The 25300-nt window shown below is 36.4% G+C and overlaps 1 protein-coding gene across 2 annotated transcripts in view; it reads right to left on the bottom strand.

Annotated features, from left to right (window-relative positions):
• gabrb4 (gamma-aminobutyric acid type A receptor subunit beta4) overlaps window positions 1-25300 on the bottom strand; it is a 113716-nt gene that overhangs the window by 34340 nt on the left and 54076 nt on the right. For both annotated transcript variants that reach the window (XM_088648982.1, XM_088648983.1), the window contains exon 3: window positions 15660-15727. In XM_088648982.1, the coding sequence (XP_088505108.1) occupies window positions 15660-15727 (68 nt within the window). The remainder of the gene's footprint in view (window positions 1-15659; window positions 15728-25300) is intronic.

Here is a 25300-nt window from a genome sequence, read left to right as displayed (position 1 = left end):
TATACTGCAGGAACATACAAAAGGCTAAGGACAAGAGGAGGCCGTTTGACTCATTTAGCCCATTTGTAGTAGTCAATTAATCCAAAGTTTAGCCATTTTTGTGGCACAAGCTGGGGTATTGATGTCAACAGCATGGTCAGGTAGCTTGTTTCATAGTCCTATAAACCTTTGGGTAAGCTTTTGTTCTCAGTTTTAAATGTGTTTCATGTAGTATCCACTTGTGCCCTCTTGTTCGTGTTTTAATGTTAATTCTGAAGAAATCCACTGGGTGGACTTTGTTAAATCTTCTGAGCATTGTATCACATACATGAATATTCTTCTCTTTCCAAGTCAAAAAGGCTCACTTCTTTCAGAGGTTTTCTTAAGCCCTTGGACTGATTCCAGACCAGCAATATTTTTGCATACAGTAGCATAATGACCACAAATATACAGAGTCTTCTTAATGAGGCATTAAATGATGCATTGCACAATTTAAACATAACATCTCTATTTAAATTCTATGCTCTTAACTATACAGTGAAAAGTATTGAGACATTATGAGTCATTTTCAAGTGTACTGTTCAAACTTGTACAGTTCTAAATATGAGGCAGACATACAGAATGTTAGCTTTTATGTCTAGATATTTTTGTGCATAAATGATAAACCACATTAGAACAAAATTGTTTTTGTATTCACCCCCCCCCCCCCCACACACACACACACACACACACACACACACACATTTCAGGTTAGCATTGGAGCAAATTAATTGGGGCAAATTAACTTAAAGAAAATTAAACTAAACGAACATACTCTTTATGCATGTATACAATAACTGCATCAAGTCTGCGACCCATCAAAATCATCATACTCTTGATATGCTCCTTTGAGATGCTTTGCCAGTTTTTTTCTGACTTCAGTTTCCTCTTCAACAAGTAAATGCACGCTACATAGGATTCAGATAAGGAGACTGACTTGGCCAAATATTTCAACTTCTTCCTGATGAACTCCTTAGTTAATTGCTCTGTATGTTTTGGGTTATTGTTTTCCTGCAGTGTGAATTTCCACCCAAGGAGTTTGGGCAGACAAGTTGATTTTGTACTGTTCATAATTCATTCTACTGCTGCTCATCAGTTACATCATCAATAAAGACCAGTGAGAAAGTTCCAGAGGCAGCCATGTCATGAGACTACCTTCACCATGTTTCTCAGATGACGTGCTGTGCTTAGGATAATTTGCAGTGTACTGCTTTCTCCACACTTTTGCGTTTCTATCACTTCAGTAAAGGTTTATCTTCGTCTCAGAATTGATGTGGCTCATATTTCTACTTCCTTGGAAATTCTAATCTGGTCTTTTTGTTTTTAGCAGTGATAAGAGGTTTTCATGTTGCAATGTAGCTCTTGTACTTCTCCAGTCTATAGTCTTCTGCGCACAGTAAATCGAGATACTTTCAACTCTGCACTGTGTGACTATCTACAATCTCTTTTGCTGTTATTTCTAGGATGGTTTTGCAGGGCTCTAATGATTTTTCTGTCACCAAAACTGTTGTTACAGTATCTTCCTTGGAAATCCTGTTCTTTGCCGATTGCTTTCTCAACCAGTAATTTCTTTCTTTTTGTCTGTTTTTGTTGTTGTTTTGCCCATTCTATTCATAATTGTTCTAATTGGAATTCTCTTTGCTCCCATCTTCACAATTCCTTGCTTTTCCATTATAGACAACTCTTCTGTTTTCATCTTGGTTTATGCCTTCTATCTCAAGAGGTGGAACTAAATAAGAAACTCCAAAGGCTGGAACCAAGGCAGTACATTGACAGCTCTTTTATGTCTTGAACAATACTGCAACATGTAACACAAGAAGCAGTAAGTCCTGTCTATATTTCTAATACTTATATTCACCTGAAATGTTCAGATTGAACACAACAAAAGACGACTAAACCTATATGCAAAATAATACCAAGAAAAAACAGCTGAAATGTTATACTTTTTCCTCATATTGATCCAGTTATCTGAAATACAAATGTCATTGGTAGCCAGAAAAACAAAAAACAATTTACATTTCATTGTCCCAATACTATGCTTTACAGTGGACTGTACATCTAGTATTTTGTTTTCCTTTTTAACTACTTGCCCACGTTTTCTAAAAGGTGGAACTACACCAAGATATTGTGTCAACATAAACATTCAAATCAAAGCCTCTTCTAGCTTAGCATTTCCCATTTTGTAATTGTAGTTTACATTTTTACACTTTATTTATTGAATTTGTTGCCAAAGAACAGCAGTGGCCCTAATACAGATCCCTGTGGCACACCCCCAATCAGAGCATTCAACACTTTTTGTGCTCTTTATTTTTTATCTATGAACATGAAGTCATGTTCCCAAATACCTACTGTTTGTATTTTGAAAATGAATGTTTTATCAGAAATTAATCAAAATACTTTTGAAAATATAAGTATGACCTAATACTGTATGCTCTGTATTTATCCACTGTATCCACTGTTGTTACTGTAAACTGAAGTAATTAATACAATTTCCTGATCACTGATGCAGTGATGCTAGTACAGACCTCTGTGCTATTCCATTAATTACTTCATTCCAAATAGGTGAATCTGGGTGGGGAGAAACCAAGCTTAACATTTAGGAGTTTTTAACTGGGATCAGATCCAACAAAAATGTGATCACACCTCAACTCAAGGACAACAATGCACAGAAAGCCAATATAAACTATATTATAAACTAATATAAACTAAAAAAAAAAATCCTTCATATTTACTAAGCAGATATTGTTGAGTTGTTGTCAGCTTTTCCATGTCATTAACACACAGTAATTGTGCTTTTTAACATATCTACTCTATAAACTGAACTGATTACTTTTTATCGTCCAAAATACATACATCTTTCCAGGTTGACTATTAGCTTCAACAAGTCTAACATTTTAGTATACTTCTATAGAATTGTGTTTCAGTATAAATCAGCGAAAATATTAAGTATTAAATGATGTAAAAATACAAAATATTTTTGTACCACTTTTGCACAACAGTGTATTTATGTATGGTTTGCCAAATAATGCATGAATCCTCATATGCCATCTAAAGTCATTGCTGCTGCAATGACATTTTTTATTTTGCCAATTTGTCACTAAATATTTCTGTCACATTTCCAATCTGGAAGACATAAAACCTGACCAGAATGCCTTGTAACAGATGTCTGCACAAAATCCTACTGATCAATGTGATGAAATATACCTAATCTCATGGGGGCAAATTACAAGAATCTTGGGAAATCAGTGTTAAAGAATGAGTCAATCATATTTTAAATCTAAATTTATAATGGGCATGAAGATAGATATGCTAAATTAAAGGACACCTTTCCTATGGTGTCCCATTTTGTGAAAGTACAAAATAATGTGTATGCATCCTTTCCTTAATATTGTGGTCAAATCCTGAACACTCATGCTAAAGAATACTAAGAGCAAGATATGGTACAGTAAATGTCAGCAAAACCTAAAGAGAAAAAATGAAACATGTTGACTGCATAAGTATTCAGACTCTTGATCATAATATTTGGTGGAAGCACCTTTAGGGATAAATCTCTTCCAACTTTACACACCAGTTTGGTGCATCGTTTGCCTATTCTTTCATGTTTTTCCAGTATAAAAAGGGAAATGTTAAGTGTTAATGGATGTTAATGTAATGTATCCAAAAATCTTGCACAGCTGTGTTTCTATGCAGATTTACTCCAGTTATCTCAATTTACTTGGGTGATCATTTATAAACAGCAGTTTTCATGTCTTTCCACGCACTTGACCACTCAAGGACTTTTACTTTCTTATTCAGAAATCACTTCGATGCAGCTTTGGCCATGTGCTTTGGGTCATTGTCTTGCTGAAATGTGAAGTTTTTTCCCAGTTTTAGGTCTGAAGCAGGTTTTCCTGTCTAAGATTTGCCAGTACTTTCCTCCATCTCTTGTATGTTGCCATCAATATTAAAAACCTCCAGAGTCCCTGATGATGAGAAGCAGAACAATATAGTGCTGGCACCACCACACTTGACAGTAGGAACATTTTTGTCTGAGTCTAACACTATGTTGTGATTGAATTAGATCTTAAACTTTGTTTTTAGACCAAAAGTGCTCTGTAGCAGGATACGACTGAAGACTTCTGAGTGAGAGCTGCATGATGCCCATCCAGTTGTCACACTTTCCTAAGTCCTCTTTCTTTGTCAACTTGACAACTTTCCACTCTTCAGGTACTCTTTAAGTGCCCCAGATTTTCTAGTATTTGCTGGAGAAGTTTTTGGGTTAATAGAACACCACCCTTGATCATTTCTGCACCATCTCTTTGTGCTTTCTCCATACTGGCGACTTGATGGCATTTCTAAGTTCTTCCTCTGTAATAGGACCAAGGTCTATATCCAGGTCTGCAGATCTAAAGCGAAGTTACCGTACATTTGTTTGTCTTGATCTCCATGTCTTTGGCTACATTTTCCTGTACGACTTTCTCCTTCTGCAGGGGTGATTTAGTAGCCAGTAATCTCTTCTTTATCTCCTTTTTTCATCAATCTTCTTCCAAGGTTCATTGCTGGTTCATATTTCCTTCTTGTTCCATCTGAAGCCCAGCACTTCCTTCTATGCTTCTTCCATGGCCTTGCTGAACTTCTGTACCTCTTCCTGTGGAATACTGAAATTGGTTTTCTTTGGAATCTTTCAGTTTGTCTACATACAAATGCTGCATCCCTGTGGTGCATCTCCTAACCTTCCCCAGTTTCAGCTTGAGTTTAGCTGGAGATCCCAGATAATACTAATACTAATACTAATACTAATACTAATAATAAGATTATTACACACAGACAGGGAATTTGGTTAATTGTGTGAGTAATTAATGTAATTTGTATATACCTTAATGTGGTTTGCCCAAGCAAAAGGTTTGAATATACTGTATATTCAATCATAACTTTTCCACTGTTATTTCATATTCAATACTTACTTCTTTATTATTATTGCCACAGATGTGTGAAGTATGTTGCATATATAAAAATGACTACTTATTTAGTGTGTCATGAGTGCACACTTTAATACAACAAAATGCAAAAACTGCAAGGGTCTGAATTCTTTTGCAAGGCACTGTACAGTATATGGCCTTCATTCAGTTGGATATTGCATAAGTATGACAGTCATTCAGCTGGATATAAGATGACCTACATTTCCAGCCTGTTTTTGTAAACAGAAATACTCCAAAAATAAACTAATTGCTTTAGTGTAAACGTGATGTAAACTGGACCAATGTCAGATCAGTATTTGAAATATAGAGTTTCCTAAATAAAGCATCCTAAAACATTGCAAATTATCACCTTATTCACTTCTAAAGTCTGCTAGATTTTGCAAGCATAGTCAGATTCCCTTCCAATCTGCTTAAGTGCAACCACCTCATTAATTGCTATATGGATCTTGCTAATTATCAATTAAAGAAGTGATGAGGTGGTCGTTGCATAGACATAAACAGTTTTATTCCCACAATTCTTACAGCAATTCTAAAAAAAATGAAATCTGAATTAGTCCATGAGCATTGTAATAGGTAAACTTCATAGTCTTGGAAACCAGTTACAACATTTGTCTGATTCAGCATTGTTTTTAAAAGGGTTCTTCGGACATCTTGGGTTGCAATCAAAAAAATAAAATCCAAAAGAACATGCTGTGTCTTCAAAAACAGCAGAGCACAAAGGATGTTTTTGCAATAACTTGATAATGAATAAATCAAAGGACCATATTGCTCGACAAAGGAAGAGAAATGAAAGCTTTTTTAAATGAGATTTAAAAAAGGTTTACTGCAGAATTGCATCAGAGCACAACGTTACACTGGCACTGCAAGGAATTTCTCCTGAAAAGGCAACTTTGCATTGCTTGTAGGTTTATCTAATTTTCAAGTAAGCATGTCACATACACATACTGTACATATGAGTAATGAAAGCAGAAGGAAAGAAGAAGACCCTCGGTATGTGGCTTACTTTACAGACACATGCTACTCTAGGTGCCTTGAATTGTTTTTTCATCAACAGGGAAAACTACAGTATAAATCCTCATCAATTGTGATATTGAATACTACTTATAGTATATTTAATTTAAGATTCCTCCAGAGACGGTGGGTGAGTTTAATAAATTACGAAACAAATGGATTCCCTAAGCCAAGTAAAAGATCTGCTTTTATTATTTATTTGTCATATCATTAATCTCTTTTGGAACAACAGTTATTCTGAATCGTGAATCCAGGGCGTTAACATTCCAAGAATTTATTACATTGCTGTTCATTTAATAAAAATCACATTATAAGGTGACCTTTGAGCACACTTTGATAATGCTGTCTCATAAAGCCATTAGTGGGAACTCCTCTTTCTATATCACTAGGCAAAGAAATCCAAATTAAATGAACAATGGACAGAATTACCCCCTTAATTACCAGATTAAGATGACATTCATCAAGGGCATGCATTTTCATCATTGTGACCAAAGACAATATTATATTTACACAACCTTGGAATCTACGGTATTTCCATTTCAGCTAAACCACAAAATTAACTTAATCACTTTCACAACATTTATGTTTTTGTTTGTTTCCTGTTGAATTTTATCTGCATTTCTTTTGGGTATCTTCTGTAGTGATGTGATATACACGCTGAAAACATTTTCATAGTGTTCAGTTTCCACACCATGCACCTCATCCCTCTTGTTTAACAGACATACTACAGTGACCAACTGCATATGAATAAGCTGAACAAGACGAATACACTATGCAGACTTCATTTTATTTATAGAGCTGCTGTAGCTTCTGAATGCATTACAAAATTGGCCTTTTCAGGGAACCTGGAGCAGGGTGGCTTTGTATTTTTAAATACAGATTTCTAATTTACTGGTGAAGCAGGTTCTTTTAGTTGCAAGAGATGCATTATGGATGAAACATGGACTCAATTGCAGGTCATTATAACCCCTCCATAACCTGAGTTTGACCTAGTGTTTATTCTTGTTGACAGAAAAGTAAAAAGTAGAATGTTAAAAACCAGAAAAATACAGGCAGACCTGCATTGAAAGCTTTGATTTTTTCTATAACTTATAAATGCACAGTATGAAGCTATGTGTTTCACAAAAGGAGAATTAACTTGGGGAATTTTAATAATTGATTAATGTAGACTATCATTTTATTTTTTAACGTTTTACCCTTTGTTAGTCCATATGGTAGGTATTTGAGAAATACGTGCAACAGGATTGAAATACTTTGGATCGTTAAACACACCGGTTCATAAATCAACTGGAATCAACTTAGTGGCAGAATCGAAATTATGATATTTAATGCAAAGACACTTGAACATTTGAAAAAACATTTATTGCTTAATTTCAACTGATGCCCATTATATACCAAGGAATAGTCCTTTGAAATATATAAACTGATCTACTTACTAGCACAACAAAAGGACAGTATTGTTTCTATAATAGAAAAATAATCTCAGGAACCTAAGAAGTCTGAGAAGAAAATGCGGTTGCATAATAAACATTTCAAAAGCATGATATAATCCAGATTTCTGATATTAAGTATTTCTGTGTCACAGTGCCAAAATGGTTCATCACTGTTTAACAGCTGATTATTGCATTACACGTATAACATCATGAACAGCACGATAAACTGCAATAGAGCAGTGAATTCTTTGTGAAAATTATTTCACTCCTTGTTCTGTCCTCCATATTAGTAAAATAATAAGAACAGTGGCAAAATATTCCTGATGGTCATGCTAGAGACCTTGATTCAATTAACTATAAGGGAGTTCTTGGTTTAACAGCAGCATTTTTCAGATTTTAAATGCTAAGCACAGTTGCTCTGATCACTACTGGGATGGAAGGCCCCTAGGGAAAACATATTTACTCCTGTATTTGATGCTGTTGGTTGACCAATAGGTGGCATTCTGTACCAGAATTTCCATCCAATGATGCAATTGACCTTCTTTTTCCCAGACAAAGTAATTGTTATCAAGGGACAGTGTTTGCCAATGTGTATGGTGTAGACTGGCAATGTTACTTAAGCTGAGAAAGAGGATCATCATCACATCTTTATCACATGTAAATTAAACACCCAAACAAACTGAAGAGAGCTGGAAATCTTTACAGAAGAAGAAAAGTTTGCTTATCTAGCAACTTGTTTGTTTACAACACATTGGGTCCAGTACCGATTTCATTTGTAGGTTTTGTATTCACTTCCAAAACCATTTTCATTTAAATTTACCCTTTTATTTTGGAGAGAGTAGAAATAGATAATTATTGCAAGAAAATACCTATATTCCAGGTAATTCTGTACATTTTCAATAGTATCTGGTTTCACAAGTTATCTTCTTTTCCTTTTTGGCACATTTCAAAATCCATCTACATTGACAAGCTAAAGCATGCCTTTTGTTTGATTGACAGGAGATAGAGGCTGACTTGACTAACAATAGCGAATCAATGTTCCTCCTTGAGACTCAATAACAAATGACTGGGTAGGAGGTTCTTAATTTTTAACACACACTTTCAAGGCAAATCAGCCATATGGCTATTTTGTCTATACCAACTGCTTTTGATACCTTGTCAATGTTAAGTTTTGGCATCTCATATATAAAACACATTTTTTATCAGAAAACTCTCCTGTGAAAACAAACAATACGTGAAAAAACATTTAATGCTTAATTTCAACTACTGCTCATTATATATTCTCTGGTGTATGAGTTATCTTCTGTGTAGCTTGGGACCAGATGAGGGTTAAATATTATCCATCCATCTTCTAAGCTCCACACAGATAACAGCCCAAGCATTGAGGCCAAGGCCCCAGCAGTGTAAGGCAGCAATGCTAACCGCTGTACCACTGTGCTGCCCAGTTAAATATTGTATGTACAGTATCATAATTTATATTAGTAACTACTGCTTTTAAAAATACTGTAATTTCACAAAACGTTTTGTGAAACAATTTGACAACTTAAAAGTTTATAAAATATTTAATTTCATAGCACTTCATCTCCTCCAATTACCCTCTTAATTCCTATAAGTACTGTATGCAGATGCAGTTACTGTAACTGCTTCTCACAATGTATCAATTACAATTGAAACTGCTAATTGCATATTTTGACTTATGATTCATGTAATTGATCATTGTCTTTTTATCACAATTACTAGTGGAATTTGGAAAGTATTCAAAAAGCATTTGTCTTACGCATTGAAAATGTACTGTCAAATGCAAATACCGTAAATATGCAATAAATACTTATATTAATGTATCTAATGTTTACTAACATTTAACATGAATCACTATTAAAATAATGAATAAATGACTTACTTTACAGACTGTACATACTTTAAAAGTTTAGTCATTTCAGATTATGTCTAATAATAATAATAATAATAATAATAATAATAATAATAATAATAATAATAATAATCAGTCATTAAGTGATTTTAATTTGTGCTATGCATTATATTATTTAACATTTGTATATTAATACCCATGTTTTAACAGCAATTGAAAACAAGAGCATGCTTTTGTTTAAAGTGATATCTAATCTGCACTGTGCCTGAATTCTAACACTTTAACACAGCTCCACAAATCTTCACGACATATTGCGTGATTTCTGCTGCTTTTTCCCCAGATGCCCGGTGTAGCTGCCAGTTAAAGTACCTATGGAAATACTGAACAGTTGCATATAAGGAAATGTTTTTTAGAACACTATGCAGAATAGGTTTGGAATCACAGATACACCTATACATAATTCCCTGCTCTTTGCAATCAACCTGTCACTCTCAGCATACACAACTACACACCCAACATGCAAATGCACACACAAACGCACAAAAAAACATGGATCAGCCAGATTGTTCTGTGTCAGAACACATTTGTGTAAACAATATCCATGAAGCTATGACAGAGGTGAAGGAAGGCACAGAGCAGACAAAATATGCTGATTTCCATGATTTTACTGTTGTTTTGGTTGGGATTCATTTTTACTGCTTTACTACACTGCATTATGGTTTTTGTAAACAGGCTTGGCTCTTGGCTTAGGCGAATTAGGTGACTGCCTTGGGCCCTGAGGCCCCCAAGGGGCCTTCAATGGGCAACACAACATAGTTTTTTTTTAAATCAGCATGTTCACAAATGTAAAACATAAATTCCCTCCAGTGGCTTTTTCTGTTGCTGCTGTGATAAGCCAGGCTATTAATGTTTGTTGGTTATAAATTATAATATTATTAGTTGCGAATCTAAGTGTAGTAGCTTATTTCACTGTTGATATAAGTTAATGACTCTCATCTTCATCATGACTGACAATATCAGTGCGGTTTCAGCTGCTGCTCCATTAAAGCTGTATGTTTAATTTCGGAAAGTAGTAAATGTTGTGATAATCAGTGTTATTAAACTTTCATTACATCTTACATGAAATAAAAAATTACAAGTGACTTTTTACTTGCATTGCAGACTATGTTGTAATGCTTTTAAATTAAAATCATATAGTTGCAACTGGTAAATGCACATCGTCCTCCAAAAGGACATACTGTACCTATCGGGCACTGAGAAAAGGAAACCCAGAAAAGAAGAGTAGGATAAGTCTTAAAAAATGAGGTACACCAAATCAAGTCACTGTGAGAAAGCATTTGCATTTCATTTGGTTTTGAGCCTGTCAGATTCATGTAAATAGCGAGTGGCAGACATGCCACATTTTCTAACTAGACATGTATGACTTGAATTGTTCTATAGAAGTTAGGAGATTCACATTTCATGTGAATGTTTTCATGTTATCTTTGTAAAATGTTTACTTCTTGTTCTTCTTTGTAAGTTATTTGTTATGTGTTCTTAAACCTGGTTAATAAAATGTTTTCTAGTTATATACTATTCTATTAATTAATCATTAATCTATTAATTGTTCTAAATAGTAAACTAAGTTTGGGTTGGGAGCTGATAATAGTAGTGTACATGAAAACTGTGATCCAATTGTGATGAGAGAAGATTTCCAAAATCTTGCCTAGGGCCTCCAAAAAACTAGGGCTTAAAGAACATTAAAGAACAGAGAATTTAGCTCAGAAACAAGCTAAACTAAACATACAGTAAATACTGAAATGCCTGATGGGCTTGGAAATGACAACCATTTACTATGAAGGTTTCCTTCTGTATATTTATTTTAGGAAGGTTATTTTTCACAGATAATCTAATTTTCTCAATGACACACTGCTTGTTGTAACATACACACATTTTTATATCTAGGTAATTTAATGAAAAATAGTAAAGAACATAACCTATTTAACATTTATTTAAAATAACTTTAGTATAAGGACCAGGTGGTGCTTGTTAGAAAAAAAAGTTTATAGAATGGACAAAAGTCATTGGATAAAATGGTGCAAATTGAGAGAATACATAGCTTGCATAAAAGGAAGATTTGTCTTGGATTGTCAGTGTAGCAGTGTTTTTGCACACTAGATGCAGTGTAGTTAGTGCTCTCTTTATCATGGATGTCCTCTGCTCTTTCCTTTTGGTGTTTTTGTGTTTGTTTTTTAATTGTTTTTAACTGTTTGGTACAGTGGTTCTCAAACTGTGGTACCACTCCTGGTACGCGGAGCGCCGCCAGCTGTTATGCCATATGACCGCTGTGCGGTCGGGACCGGTGTGCACTGAAAAATCGGGATGGGTTTTCATATTTTCTATTTTAAGACGTGTCGAATACACAGACTACGTATAACGATACAGCGAGTGCTAATACTTGAGTGGACACAAGAGCTACAATGTAATTCTATACCACTCTATAGGAATGCGTGCTATGAACGTAAGTGACCAATTGTATTTAAAAAAACGCATCTCCAGCAAATAGAGAGGTAGGAGAATGTGCGTGATTTTGGAACAATGCCAATGTTGTAAACACAGGAATGTATAGAAATGCGTGCTAGGAACACTGGTAATCTCATGAGCACAGGAAAGTGGGATAGATAGAAAAATATTTAAGAACTGTTCTAGGTTAATTTGAGAAAAATACACAGAGCGTCTCTGTTTCGCTCCCATGCTCATAAAATAAAAACTTTTTTTAACTTCTGAGACAGACTCCTGAAACGGAAACAGGGAAAAATGCAAGCTTGCGGATTGCTAAAGCAGGTAAGCCCCACACTATTTTTAAAGAACCTTATTTTCCATTGGCAAAAGAGCTGACACATATTATGTGTGGAGAAAAAGCTGATAAACAGCTCGACCTGCTGCCCCCTCTGAAAGACAGTCACAGACTTATTGAAATGGCGGATGATATCAAAAGTACGCTGGTAGAGCGCGTTAAGGTGAGCAGATGCTTTTCACTGCAATTAGATGAGTCTGTAGTCAATTTGGCCAATTTGCTCGTTTACGTTAGATACGAGTTTGAGGGTACGTCCTATGAGGACTTTCTGTTCTGTAAACTGCTACTAACAGGAACTACAGGAGAGTACATATTCCAGCTTCTGAATGAATTTATCGAAGAGAATGGCATCGACTGGATAAAATGAGTTTGTACAGATGGTGCTAGAGCGGTGCTAGAACACAGCGGTGTAGTTGCACGAATTAGAGAAGTTGCTGCAGAAATGAATGGACGTATTGCAACATCCACCGTGAGACCTTTGGCGTCAAGAAAATGCCTGATGATTTAAAAGCTGTTAGACTCTGTTGTGAATTGTATCAAGGCTCAAAAAATGAATTCACATCTGCTTTGCCCTCTCACTGAAATGGTGCTTTTTTATTGTTTATTTTTATTTGTTGTTGTTCCTGTTTTTTTTCTGTAAACGGCTTTGAGAAGCCACCTTTAAAGGCGCTATATCAAATAAAGTTTATTATTATAATATGTATTATATATGTATGTGAGTGTGTGCGCACGTGCGCGCCCATGTTGGTCATTGAGAATTTCTGGGGCTCCTATGAGAAGAAGACTTGGAAGTGGTACTTGGATGCTGTAGCGGCAATGCTTGTTAATAAGACAGAATTAAGTGTTGCTAGGCTTTCCCAAATGAGGCCCCATCTCATGTGGCTGCACCACAGAGAAACTATTCATGCAGGCTGATTTAAAGATGTTTTCTTTTGATAAGGGACAGCTCCCAAATGGGGATGCACTTAGCTAAGCCTGGCTATCATGATCAATGGTCATCCATTGGCGCCTATCTGTCTAGGGAGTGCCAGATGGACATCTGGACTGCATTCCTAAGTGTCAGGAGTAAGTGACTCATATCTCACCTTGATCAACCAATCAGGGACTGGTAGGGCCGAGTAACCCACGTGGGACTCTGATGCCCATGGAACTTTCAGCCAATGAACGAGCTGAAGTTCCTCCAGGTAAAAACAGGCAACTCCGCTCTATTCTATCTAATTGCATCTCTGACATAAAAATTTGGATGACTCATAACTTCCTTCATCTTAACTGTGACAAGACTGAAGTCATGCTTATTGGTACCCCCCATCAACTTCGTAAAGCCAGTCCTGTAACCCTGTCTGTAGATGGCTCTGTACTTGAGCTCCAATCAAAATTGAAAAACCTTGGGGTTATATTCGATTCTGGCTTAACATTCGACCCACATGTACAGCATACTGTCAAAACATCTTTTTTTCACCTTAGAAATATCGCAAGACTACGCCCTATGCTATCATTAACTGTGGCTGAAAAGCTGATCAACATATTTGTATTCTCTCGAATTGACTACTGCAATGCTCTGCTCCCTGGGGTATCTAAATCTACTCTGAACAAGCTGCAGTATGTCCAAAATTCAGCAGCCAGAATCCTGACCAGATCTAGTGCAAGTGTCCACATTACTCCTATCCTGGAGTCCTTGCACTGGCTTCCGGTCAAATTCCGCGTAGACTTTAAAATCCTCATGCTCACCTACAAGGCTTTACATGGCTTGGCACCTCAATACCTGTCTGAACTTTTATCACCCTACTCCCCACCTCGCAACCTCCGCTCTTCAAATTCTGCCCTCCTTACTGTCCCCCAAGCCCGTCTACATTGTATGGGCGACAGGGCCTTCTCCTGCTATGCCCCCAAGCTCTGGAACTCCTTGCCCAAGGATATTAGAGAGTCACCTTCTCTAAACTCCTTCAAATCCAGACTCAAAACCCTCCTTTTCAGAAAAGCCTTTACCTAACTGGTTCCATTCTTCACCCCTCTGCTCTTCTTAATACCATCTTCCACGGTCTCCTCTATTGTTATTGTTGTATTGTTGTAATTATAATTGTGTCCTGTCTTGTGAAATTTTCTTATTTATTGTTGTAGTCTTCTTATTTATTGTTATTGTCATCCTGTAAAGCGCTTTGAGAAGCCACCTTTAAAGGCGCTATATAAAATAAAGTTTATTATTATTATTATTAACACAGAGGGCCTGAGAGACTTTTTCGGACTTTTCTAAAGGGAATTCAAAGGAGAATTCCAGGGCAGGACGACCCAGGAGCAGAAGGCTCCCAAGGGCAGGACATTCTCGCAGCGCGCCTCCTGACCATCCTGAGACTCAGCCCGGACAACCACGGAACGGCCAGTGTGTCCGAGTGCCAGAACTTTCCTTTGTTCTAAGAGTCTAGAGCGGAGGTTGCCAGAGAGTAACCAGAGGATCCACCCGAGGTTAGCACCAGCAGCAGGCCTCGTGAACAGTTCAGAACTGTGGACGGCTGAATCACTATTCAGAACTAGCTCTTCATCAGGAACGAACCGGTCCTCTTCCTGACTTGCTGGGACCCACAGTCATCATTTCTCCTGTGCAAACTTTGCTAGTTAAAGCCAACATCAGCAGCGCACCGTCGCAAGCTGCACAGCACAGCCTGGCACCAAGCCAGAGAGCGCAGATTGGACAGCAACAGCCTGAAACTGTTTCTTTGTGCCCGCAGGAGATCTGAATCCCCAGAGATTGGATGAGTATTCAACTTCAATGCATTACAGCTCGAGAATTCAATTGTTATCCCAACCAGTTGATATCAATTTAATCCCTAGAGGTATGTACTTGTTTTGAGTATCTAATGTAGAAGTTATAACCAAGTTCATTTATGAAACGGTCTAAATGAATGATATACTGAACGTATGTCCTCTTGATATGTGTAACACTTTGTTACTGACTGAATATACACCTTTTGTATTCTGATAACCCTCTCGATAAGATCTGATAGGTTTATATGCATATTCTATGTATTAATAAATGTATCCTCGTGTATCAGTACCTGTGTGTGTGCGTTGTTTGAGTTATATCCCATGGTTGGATTCTAAAGCCATCAAAAGAATCAATTTTGTGATTTACTGCTACAATTAATAATTGTCCCAGTAAATGCCCAAACCCTACAGAACTGGTGCCTTCAGAGAGCACACTACAATGCTTTGGTTTAATCAGGGCTGGTACTTGGTCCAAAAAGTTTGAGAACCACTGGTTTGGTACAATGAGATTACAAGTAGATTATGCTCAGATAATTATTCAGTAAAAACATTGGTGTATACATACAGTAGGTACACATGTAAATTACTTTGGAATCAAAAGTCATTGGAAGCAATCAATAATATAATTTTAAATTGATTTAAAAAACTCCAAAGTTAAGATGTGGCACTGCAAGAGTTACCTGAATTTTTTAAATCTGGAATGATATTCACTCTTGGGCCCTCTGGCCAGTTTTATACTCTTTAATCAATACACAAGTGAATTGTATACTCACCATGTTCACTTCTGATATTGAATCGATGCTGGCGATGTTTATACTCATGCCAACTATCACTGGAGGACCTTGTAAAGATAAGACAAGAGAAAATCTGTTTAGTGCCATGTTTTAATGCTTAAAGTCTTGAAAAATAAAAAAATATATTTTTGGTTGCTTAATATGTTATTTCTGTAAAAAAAGAGGTCAAACTGGAGTTTCAATTCATTCTAATGGTTAATTTGAGCTGCACAAAATTGTTTTTTACACCAGGGATGCACAGTGGCACGGTGGTTAGCATTGCTGCCTCACAGCACCAGTGCCCTGGGTCTGTGTGCGTTTCCTGCCACGATTGTAGTCCCTCCCCCTTAAGGGCGCTCTGGCTCTTTCACTTCTGAGTTGATTTTGTGCTCCCTGTTCCAGCCTCCTTTTCAGCCCACCTTAAAAGCCAGATGCTCACTCTGTTCCAGGCTCTACATTGGTTTCTGTACCAGGCGAATCTGGGACCTGCCCCCTTTTTTCCCCCCGACCCTCCACCGGATCCCACTCCGGTTTTTAATCCCATTTGTCTTCTTCTCGGATGGACCGCCCGGCTCTGGACATTTGCCTCATCTTGGATTTCCCTTTGGACTCCTTTTTGGATAGTTTGCCTTGGACTCACCCCCTAGAACACCTGCGTACCACGGACATGCCCCCAGTTTTCATTCCTGACCCCTGCATGCTTTTTTCCCTGTGTTTTCCTCACTCTTCTCCAGATTGTGTCGTCTGCATAGGGTCCTGGAAGAACGCTTTCGTTACATTCCCTGTATTTGTGTAGGTTTGTTTTGGGTTCTCTCGTTTCCTCTCACAGTCCAATGACATACTGGTAGGTTAAATGGCTTCTGGCAAACTGGCCCTGGTGTGAGTGTGTGTTCGTGTCCGTGTGTGTCCTGTGATAGACTGGCATCTTGTCCAGAGTGTATCCTGCCAACAGTACGTCTGTTGATTGATGGGATAGGCTCCCTCGTGACCCTGTATTGGATGAAGTGGCTAGAAAATGGACGGATGTTTTACATCAGCTTCAGCTCTTGCCTTTGTGGCTCTGAATAAGGAATCTCTGGCTTTTAAAACAATAGAGTGTAGAACCTTATAGTACCCTGCCAGAGAGAAATACAGTAACTGCTCAGCAAAGAATAAATGCACAATTATAAATTATAGCAAACTGATGACTGCCAAATGGATACTGCAAATGGACTTCAATAAACTGTTTTCCCACAGGTTCAGCCTAATCTGGTAACAATGACATTGTAAGGGCACTGCTTGTGTCAACAATGTTTTTTATTCCAAAGTGGTTTGTCTTTTTCTTTTTTAATAGAAGAAATCTTAGTCACTCAACATAAACAAATAAAATAAGAATTTCCCCTTGTTTTCTGAGTGTGTTTGAGACTATCACTGTCTAAAAAAGTTAGCTGATCATATAAATCTTCTTGCCCCTGAAATACGTGTTCTGTATGACCTTAATAAAACAGTTGGGCTAAGTACTGTACAAATAAAAAAGTAACATTTAATAGGCAAAATGCAAACACACACCCGTAACATCTGTAATTTACAGCGTCGATATATAAAGTACTATATGAATTTCAGTTGCTAGGCACAGATTTGTACTCCTTTCATCTATTGTAATGAAACTAGTCCATATTCCCATTTCAATGTTGGCTAGAATCTATTACAGAAATGAGAGGCATTACAACATAACCAATGTCAGTGTTTCTAATACTCATCTGTTGATATCAGGGATGGGCAACTCTGGTGTATGAAGGGAAAATTTCAGTGGGTTGTTCATGTTCATAATCATGTATGCTTCAACTACCAAATGATTAAGGTCTAAAACCAGAGGTGATCTGACATATTATCAAAATAATTAATTTCTTCAGTACTGATTACTTCAATTACGTTCACAGGTTGAATAAAACAGAGACATTCCCAGGTTTGTTGGCCTGATTCTATTTTCTAACTTCTAACTGTTGACTAACTAAAATGAAATCTCTGCATCCAAGGACTATGACATACAGTAGCTTTGCAAAATACATGACATCAAGCGGGTTACAGTGGTAGAGATCACCCAACAATCGTGAGAAACACTGTGGAATTTCTCATGCAAAGTAGGATGTAAATTATAAAGCATGGAAAATTGCAAGGTACCAACTGAAGATATTTCCAGAAAATAAAGAGGGTTTTCAATTTGTGGAAGTAATTTCTTCATTAAAAATTCACATCGCTTCTGATGCAGTCACATTTAGTAGAATGGAACATACATAGTTATACAGTATATTCTGTTATATATACAATATAGACACTAAGAGGCATTAAAAACATAAGAAATTACTATTGGAACCAACAACATTTTTGTGGTTTTACTGACTCAGTATAAATTTTAAATATACAGCACCTTATTGGTATGGTGTTTATTATTGCCACAAGATGTGCCACAAGGGGTCACTGTAGAAAACCCAGGCAGTGGAAAATAATGTGCAGAGGGTTGTAATGAAGGGGAATGGAGCAGAAAATGCCAGATGGAGTCTCATTTGGATGGCTTGTTCTCATGAGACAGAAGTATTAAGGTCCTGGCAACTTCCATTGAGAAAACCATATTTGGTCTTTACCACAGCATCTAATTTGCTCTAAAAAGACTGCACAGCAACACAAACAAAATAATTATACCATCTGCAACACACAATGTATTGTAATTGAAACTGTTGAAACAAAAAGATTAATTAAAACAAACGTCCTTGGTGTTAGACTTCAAGAGACACAATTTATGTGGTTTTATAGGTCTTACTAAAACTTACTTTATAGTCTCCATTTTACACCTGGTAAACTGTTAGCATAATTAAGTAAGTGATTATTTTCATTGCCTCTTTAAAGGCTTAGATTGAACAAAAACAAGATAAGCCTCAAGGACTAAATTTTTGGAACAACCATGTAAGCAATCCAACAGCATCCCAGGCTTGGCATGAAACACTGACACTGAACTGCCAAGCACAAAGTTGATCTCAATGAAAATCAATGTTATAAAAATTACGCATTATGTGTTCATGCTATTGGAAGCCATTAAAAAAGCATAACTCTGTGGTGTATCAGCAGAATTACAAACCAATGACTTTAGATTTTCCCATTTTTTTATTTGTTAGAAATCTTATTTAGGACTACAAAGTATATATTAAAATTATATTGAAATTCATTTTTAAATAAAATATGGTTTTGTAATATTCAAGATGTTGCAGTTTTCACCGACATCTACAGTCTTTCTTATGTTACCATGTTTAAATTCACATAGAAGATGCACAATGTGCCATTAAAGAAGAACTTCATTTAAACTTTTGGAATTTGGAGTTGTTGTAGATTTAATGTGAAACTCGTCCCTCAGCAGATCCCCAGTTTGATTAATTAATACATTTACATTTGATCTTAGAATTTCCTCCAACAATTTCTTGAAAAAAGACAGAATATCAGCTTCAACCATATGGTTTGGCAACTTTTTCCACACTCCCACAACCCTTTGCATAAAGAATGCTTCTCATTCCCAGTTTTAAAGGCACTTCCGAGTAGTTGGACCCTATGCGGTGTCTTAGTTGTTGAAGACGGGGCTAGGCTGTAGACGTGGTCGAGGACGAGATTCAAATCCGAAAAGACTAGAGAAGTAACTTGGAAGAGAGGGCGAGGTAAGGACCTCCTAAAGGAGAGACCAATACCGGGCAGTCAACAGAGGGCAGTGGAGTTTTAAGTATTACAGGAGGTGGAAGGTGCAGTGGTTAGTGAAGTGCCTTGGTTGGTTGATTGGTCAGAACAATGTAATTTGCTAGAAGTGCTCAGGGCTGGAGTGTAACAAAAGTGAGAATGTTTCCATGTTGCAATCTGGTTAGTTGTGGGTGTGACACTTCCACATAGCTGCCACTTCTGCCCTCTGCTTTGTGTTAAGGTCACTTTCTTAGCCATCTACAATTTCTTGCATTAGGAATTTGTCTTTTCACATACCCCAGCTTAGGGAGAGAGAATCTTGGGGTCAGAGCGCAGGGTCAGCCATTTATACAGCACCCCTAGAGCAGCTGAGGTTAAGGGCCTTGCTCAGGGGCCCAACAGAGTAGGATTCCTCTACTGGCCTTGGGATTTGAACCAGCAACCTTCCAGTCACAGGCACAGATCCTTAGCCACAGTGGCACTGCTCCGCCACTGCTCTGTCACTGTGTTTCGCTGTTCATTCTGAAGCAGGACACTAAGTTGATGTCAATGCCTTTGAGGGTTTTGAAAACTTGTATCAAGTCCCCTTAAGACCTTCTTTGTTTGAGACTTAAGAGGGTAGTAGCAAATTTGATCAAAATTGCACACAATATTCTAAATAATGCTTTACTAGTACATTGCACAGTTTTAAAATAACATCCTTTGACTAAACTCTATGATTTTAACTATATACAGTATATGGGTGTAACTATACTGTATTTGTACTGGCTGTCCCATATTGTATAGATTATGTAAATTATATGTTAAAATAAACACCAAGAAGTCAAGAAGCCACTTCTAGCACAGTTACTCATATTGCATTTTTAGTTTTTGTTCTTACTACTTGCATGAAAAACCCTGTGTATGTCTGTATTAAAAATAATTAGCTAAAATGATTTCTAAATCTTTTTTTCCTTTACTGTTTCTGTAGTGTTTGATATTCCTCCCAATTTGGTATCAACTGAAAACTTAACTAGTTTATTAACTATACCAGAATGTAGATCACCGATATAAATTAAAAACAGCAGTAGTTACAGTACCTACAGATCCCTATGGTACTCCACTAATTACTCAACTCCAATCAGATCATTCACACCTTTTTATGGTGTTTATAGCATATTCATTAACTGTTTCTCAATCCAAACATACTCATTTCCCTGAGTACTTACTGCCTGTAATTTGAGACTTGGTCTTTTAAGAGATACTTCATCAAATGTTTTCTGAAAATCTGAATATATTACACTATATTGTGTGACCTATGTACAGTATATCCATTATTGTTGTTGTTTGTAAACTGGTTCCATTAATGAGGTTTCCTGTATTTGAAGTTGTTCATGAAAATGTATGAAGTGTTTAGTCAGGTCTTATGCTAGTCATACTTTAAAGATGATTAGAAACCCTTAATTCACAGATGGATTTTTTTTCTATAGAGTGCAACATATTGTATTCATTTGTACATCATTGTTTCCTGACATACAACTTTCAAACAACTGTGGTTAATTTTGCTTCATTAACAGAAATTCATTACAATTTATAGAAATACAAAGACATGTAGAAGAACTGTATAAGAATACACCCTTCTGTGCTAGAAATTTGATTTAACTCCCTTCTGGTGACATGGTGAAAATACAATGATTCAGCAAATGTGGACAATCCCCATTACTGTCTGTGAACATGGGATCCTCATACAATAGCACTCACTGTGAAGTCCAGGCAGGACACAGAAACTCCACCACCCCCCACACACAAACATTGCATATTATACACCCACAACTGCTTTTTTCACATGGGTAGGAGCAGCTCAAATCCAATCTCATGTTGCATCTGATGAGCTCCTTGAATTTTGGAGACACAGCGCTGAATTAAAACCCTTGTGACATTAGTTAAAGATCTGTTGATGGCTTCCGACTCTGCAGTAGGTCCTGTAATATTCTGTTCTTTCTGGCAGTTTTTGAAACTGTCAGTCATGGCATTCTTCTAGAGCATGTGGAAAATAATCTTGATATCATTGGTATGTCCCTAAGTTGGTATGGCTCCTATTTGGTTAACCTCTAAGGTACCAAATAGGCTTCAGCACAGTCAGAATGATATGAGTCAAGAACTAGAACTACATTGGACTAGCATATAGCGTCTGTTCTACGCAAATTGCACTGGAAATTTAGCATGGACTTAAAGAATCTCTAGCTCACATTTAAGGCATTGAATGGTCTATCTCCAAGTTATTTTAAGGATTTATTGCGTTGATCTGCTGCGTGAGCTTCTTACATTATCAAAGACCAGGCTCCATACCATGAACAAAACCAGCTTTTGCATCTGTGGAACTCACTAAGACTTTCAACATGCTTAAAACTTGCTTACAGACCTATCTGCTCACTAAACTTTTTTAATATATAATTTAATTTGGCAAGTGGTTTTATGTGGGTAATACACTGTACTCTTTCTTTCCTTCTTTTACTTTTAGTATAAAAGTAAAAAGTGAAGTGCATTACATACGCTATTATACAGTTTTTTTGAATATTTGGCCTGAGAATTGGCTTCACTCCAGATTACTGTAAGTCACCTTTTCTCCAATCTATGCCTCTGCAAACTGAAAGGAAGGATACCACAATCAATTGGTTTAAGCCTGGTGCCACCAAAGAAAATGACTGTGCTAAGCCAAATTTTAGTCTTAACCAAAAATAATCTGATATATTTTAATGTATAGGAAGCACACCTGGAAATTCTTAGCTGAGCATAAGCAGGCAATAGCATGCACTTCTTAAGTATTCTGAATCTTTGCCTTTTATGAAACTGTAAAGAAAAGATATGTCAATGCATAAATTTGCAGCTGCTGTGAGTTTGCAATGTCACATCTTAAAGGAGAGATCTGATTTCTCAGACATGTACTTTAAGGATCTGTCATTATTAAGAATCTTGTCAAAGCCAAAACTACAGTGACCTTAGAATTCTTTAGAAAATGCTTCAGTTGGCAGGTCTGGCAGAGAGAGAGACAAATCATATTAAAATACTGTGTCACAGTCCCAATTTCCAAATATACAGCATGCCATAATGAATACTGCAGACAAGACCTGTTTTCATGTGTTTGAGAAACATAATGGTCTTGATACTGAAAAGAAAAAAAGTAACAAAACAAACATTTTTCTTTTTGCTAGCATAATTTGTGCAGAAACATCTGCCAAAAAGACACAAGTCTTAAAAGTGACATACTGTAAGTTATCTTATTTAATCAGTGCCCCCTTAATAATTTGAGAGAAGACTGGAAGAGCTCATTTAAATGAGGTTACTTTGTATTGTTATTTATCATACTGTATTTTTCTTTAATTATTCTGCTTATTTTTAAAGGAACACCCAGCATTTTTATCTTGGTAATGAGTGTGTCCTATACTCCAAATTAAAACTGTAGCTGTAAAAATAGCTGGGGTAAATACATAGCTAGGCAAGATGGTGTTCAAATTGCATTCTGTAATTTGAGTCACTATAGCTACATTTTAAATTAATGTAAATTACATAGATTGGAAACAACTGAGGAGCAATAGTGTTACAGTAATTTTGCTAATATTGCTTATTGTTTAGTAATATTATTTAATTTATTGTGGAAATATTGCGTGAAAAACATATCATTGTTACCAGTGAATAAACAACAATGGCTTCTGTTGCAAAGTGTTTTACTACCAGATGTACCTTTTCCTTTGATGACATTAGAAATGTTTTCTCTCTGGAGTTTTGTATTGTTCCTGTATAAGCAGCAGGCATTGTGCTGACTTGCAGGTATGTCTGCAGAAACAGTAGATGTTCTGCATGGTTGTTCCTGCATTAAATTTCTCCTCGCTTCTACTTCACTGATTCCTTAAATACAACAAAGGAAGTTTTAGTTTAAAAAAATCCATAAAACTTGCTACTTGAGTTTGTAAAGACTGCAATAGTATAACTATTGTATCATGGATCACACATTTTTTGGTATTGTAGGTGACAATCAATTTTACTCACATGCACACTTAAAAATGGACATTTTGAGTGACAGTAAATCATTTCCTAACACACTGTACTGTGTATAATCCTTCCATGCATTAATTTTCTCATCTGATTAGTCTGATTAGTATCTGATGAGAGTTTATCAGTTTAAACACTTCATGTTACTGTCTAGTCAGAAAGTTTAAACAAGCAAATTTTAGCCAACCTCACCAAAAAATATTCCATTTAATAAATGGGTCTTTGCTAATTTCATAATTTACTCCTTGCTGCATATTTCATTACTCATGTGTTCATACAATTTGCACTGCTTACACTTTTTTTAGATTATCACACTGTTTTTACAGAAGGTCACTTTAAAAATAACCAGGCAAGCAAAATCTCATGTACTGAACACCCATCTCCTTTACAATTGTTGTTATACTTCTTTAGACTTTCAAAAGAAAAGGTACAGTAAATGTTTGACTTCCCAAAAATTGTTTACTTTTCCTTGCTGTGGATGTGATTCATGTAATTGTGGTGAACAAATAAAAAGTAAATAAACAAACCATTTACATAGATTTTGGTGAATTTCAAATGCAGAATAATTTCAATTATAATTATTATTATTTCTTCCAACACTTCTTTAACAAATTGATGTGTATCTGTGACCTTCAAGTAAGGCAGAACTTACTTGTTTGGTTTTTTTAGTTGGATTGAAAATATGTTCGTTTTGGAAATACTGGATATCTTCAGAATGTTGCCCAACCACAGTGGTCTAATAACATTCCAAGTCATTACCCTAGCATTTGCAACCCTGAAGATAAAATGCCTGATTATTTTCATTTTAAAGCTGGGTGCCTTCCCCTCTCAAACACGCCAGATTGTAAAATCCATTCATCCATTTTATAACTGCTTTATCCTACACAGGGTTGCAGAGAAGACAAAGCCTATCCTGGCATGCAACGGGCGCAAGGCAGGGTACACACTGAATGGGACGTCAGTCAAACGCAGGGCACCTACAGACACTGACATACACACTCACAGAAAGGACAATTTTCTCTGAAGTTAACTGACCTCCTGGTATGTTTTTGGACTTTTGAAGGAAGCTGGAACACTGGGAGACCATACAAACTCCATACAGATAGCATCCCAATTTAACCAACCAAGGGATGCAAGGCAGGGATGCACTGCTGTGCAATTGTTAGCACTACTGCTAAACATTGTGCCACCCTGGGTTTAAAAATTGTATATTATTTAGAATAATATTCAGGGTTCCAGGGGACTGTTAAGACATATTAAAATTTTAGTTTTATAGTAGCCTGGATATAAAGAACTGAAAAAAAGATGAGTTCATTTGTGTAGTAACAGGGGCATGCTTATCATTTACTTGTGCTTTTGCCTGTAGCTGTGCACAGCATTTATTTCCAAAAAAACAACTGATTTTAATTTTTAGAAAAACCACTAGAAAGTTGAAATTCATGTTTGCAATAAATAATTTTATAACACAATGATCAACAAACACATACAAAAACAGACCCATTGAGCAAAGGGGCAAGACTCCCTTCTCTTGAAGCAAAAATTGATTTGCTTTTAAAGATATTTTGATTCCAATATGATTTTGTAAGGAACAAACCAACCTGTTTCCAAGGAACAGGAAATTAGAACAGAACACACACAATTTATAAAAAGTATCACAAAACAAATATCAGTGTGATATAGATTCCAGCAGTGAATGTGCTTACAGGTCATTAATGATTACTCTGTAGTCACAGTTCACACAACCTAAATTCCAAAGAAATAAATTCAATTATTAAGTAGTATTATTAATACACTACAATCAATAATAGTTGCATAATGCCCACATAGTAAATAATTTAAAAACAGGTCACAGTGGTGTTTATGCAGTGATTCATAACTCGGGTTTTCCAACACTGCAATGCTTTGTTGGTAAGTGA

Source organism: Lepisosteus platostomus, chromosome 10 (assembly GCF_059453375.1).
Source record: "Lepisosteus platostomus isolate fLepPlt1 chromosome 10, fLepPlt1.hap1, whole genome shotgun sequence".
Classification (NCBI taxonomy): domain Eukaryota; kingdom Metazoa; phylum Chordata; class Actinopteri; order Semionotiformes; family Lepisosteidae; genus Lepisosteus; species Lepisosteus platostomus.
The sequence above is the reverse complement of the archived record's forward strand: the minus strand, read 5'-3'. Positions and strand labels throughout refer to the sequence as shown.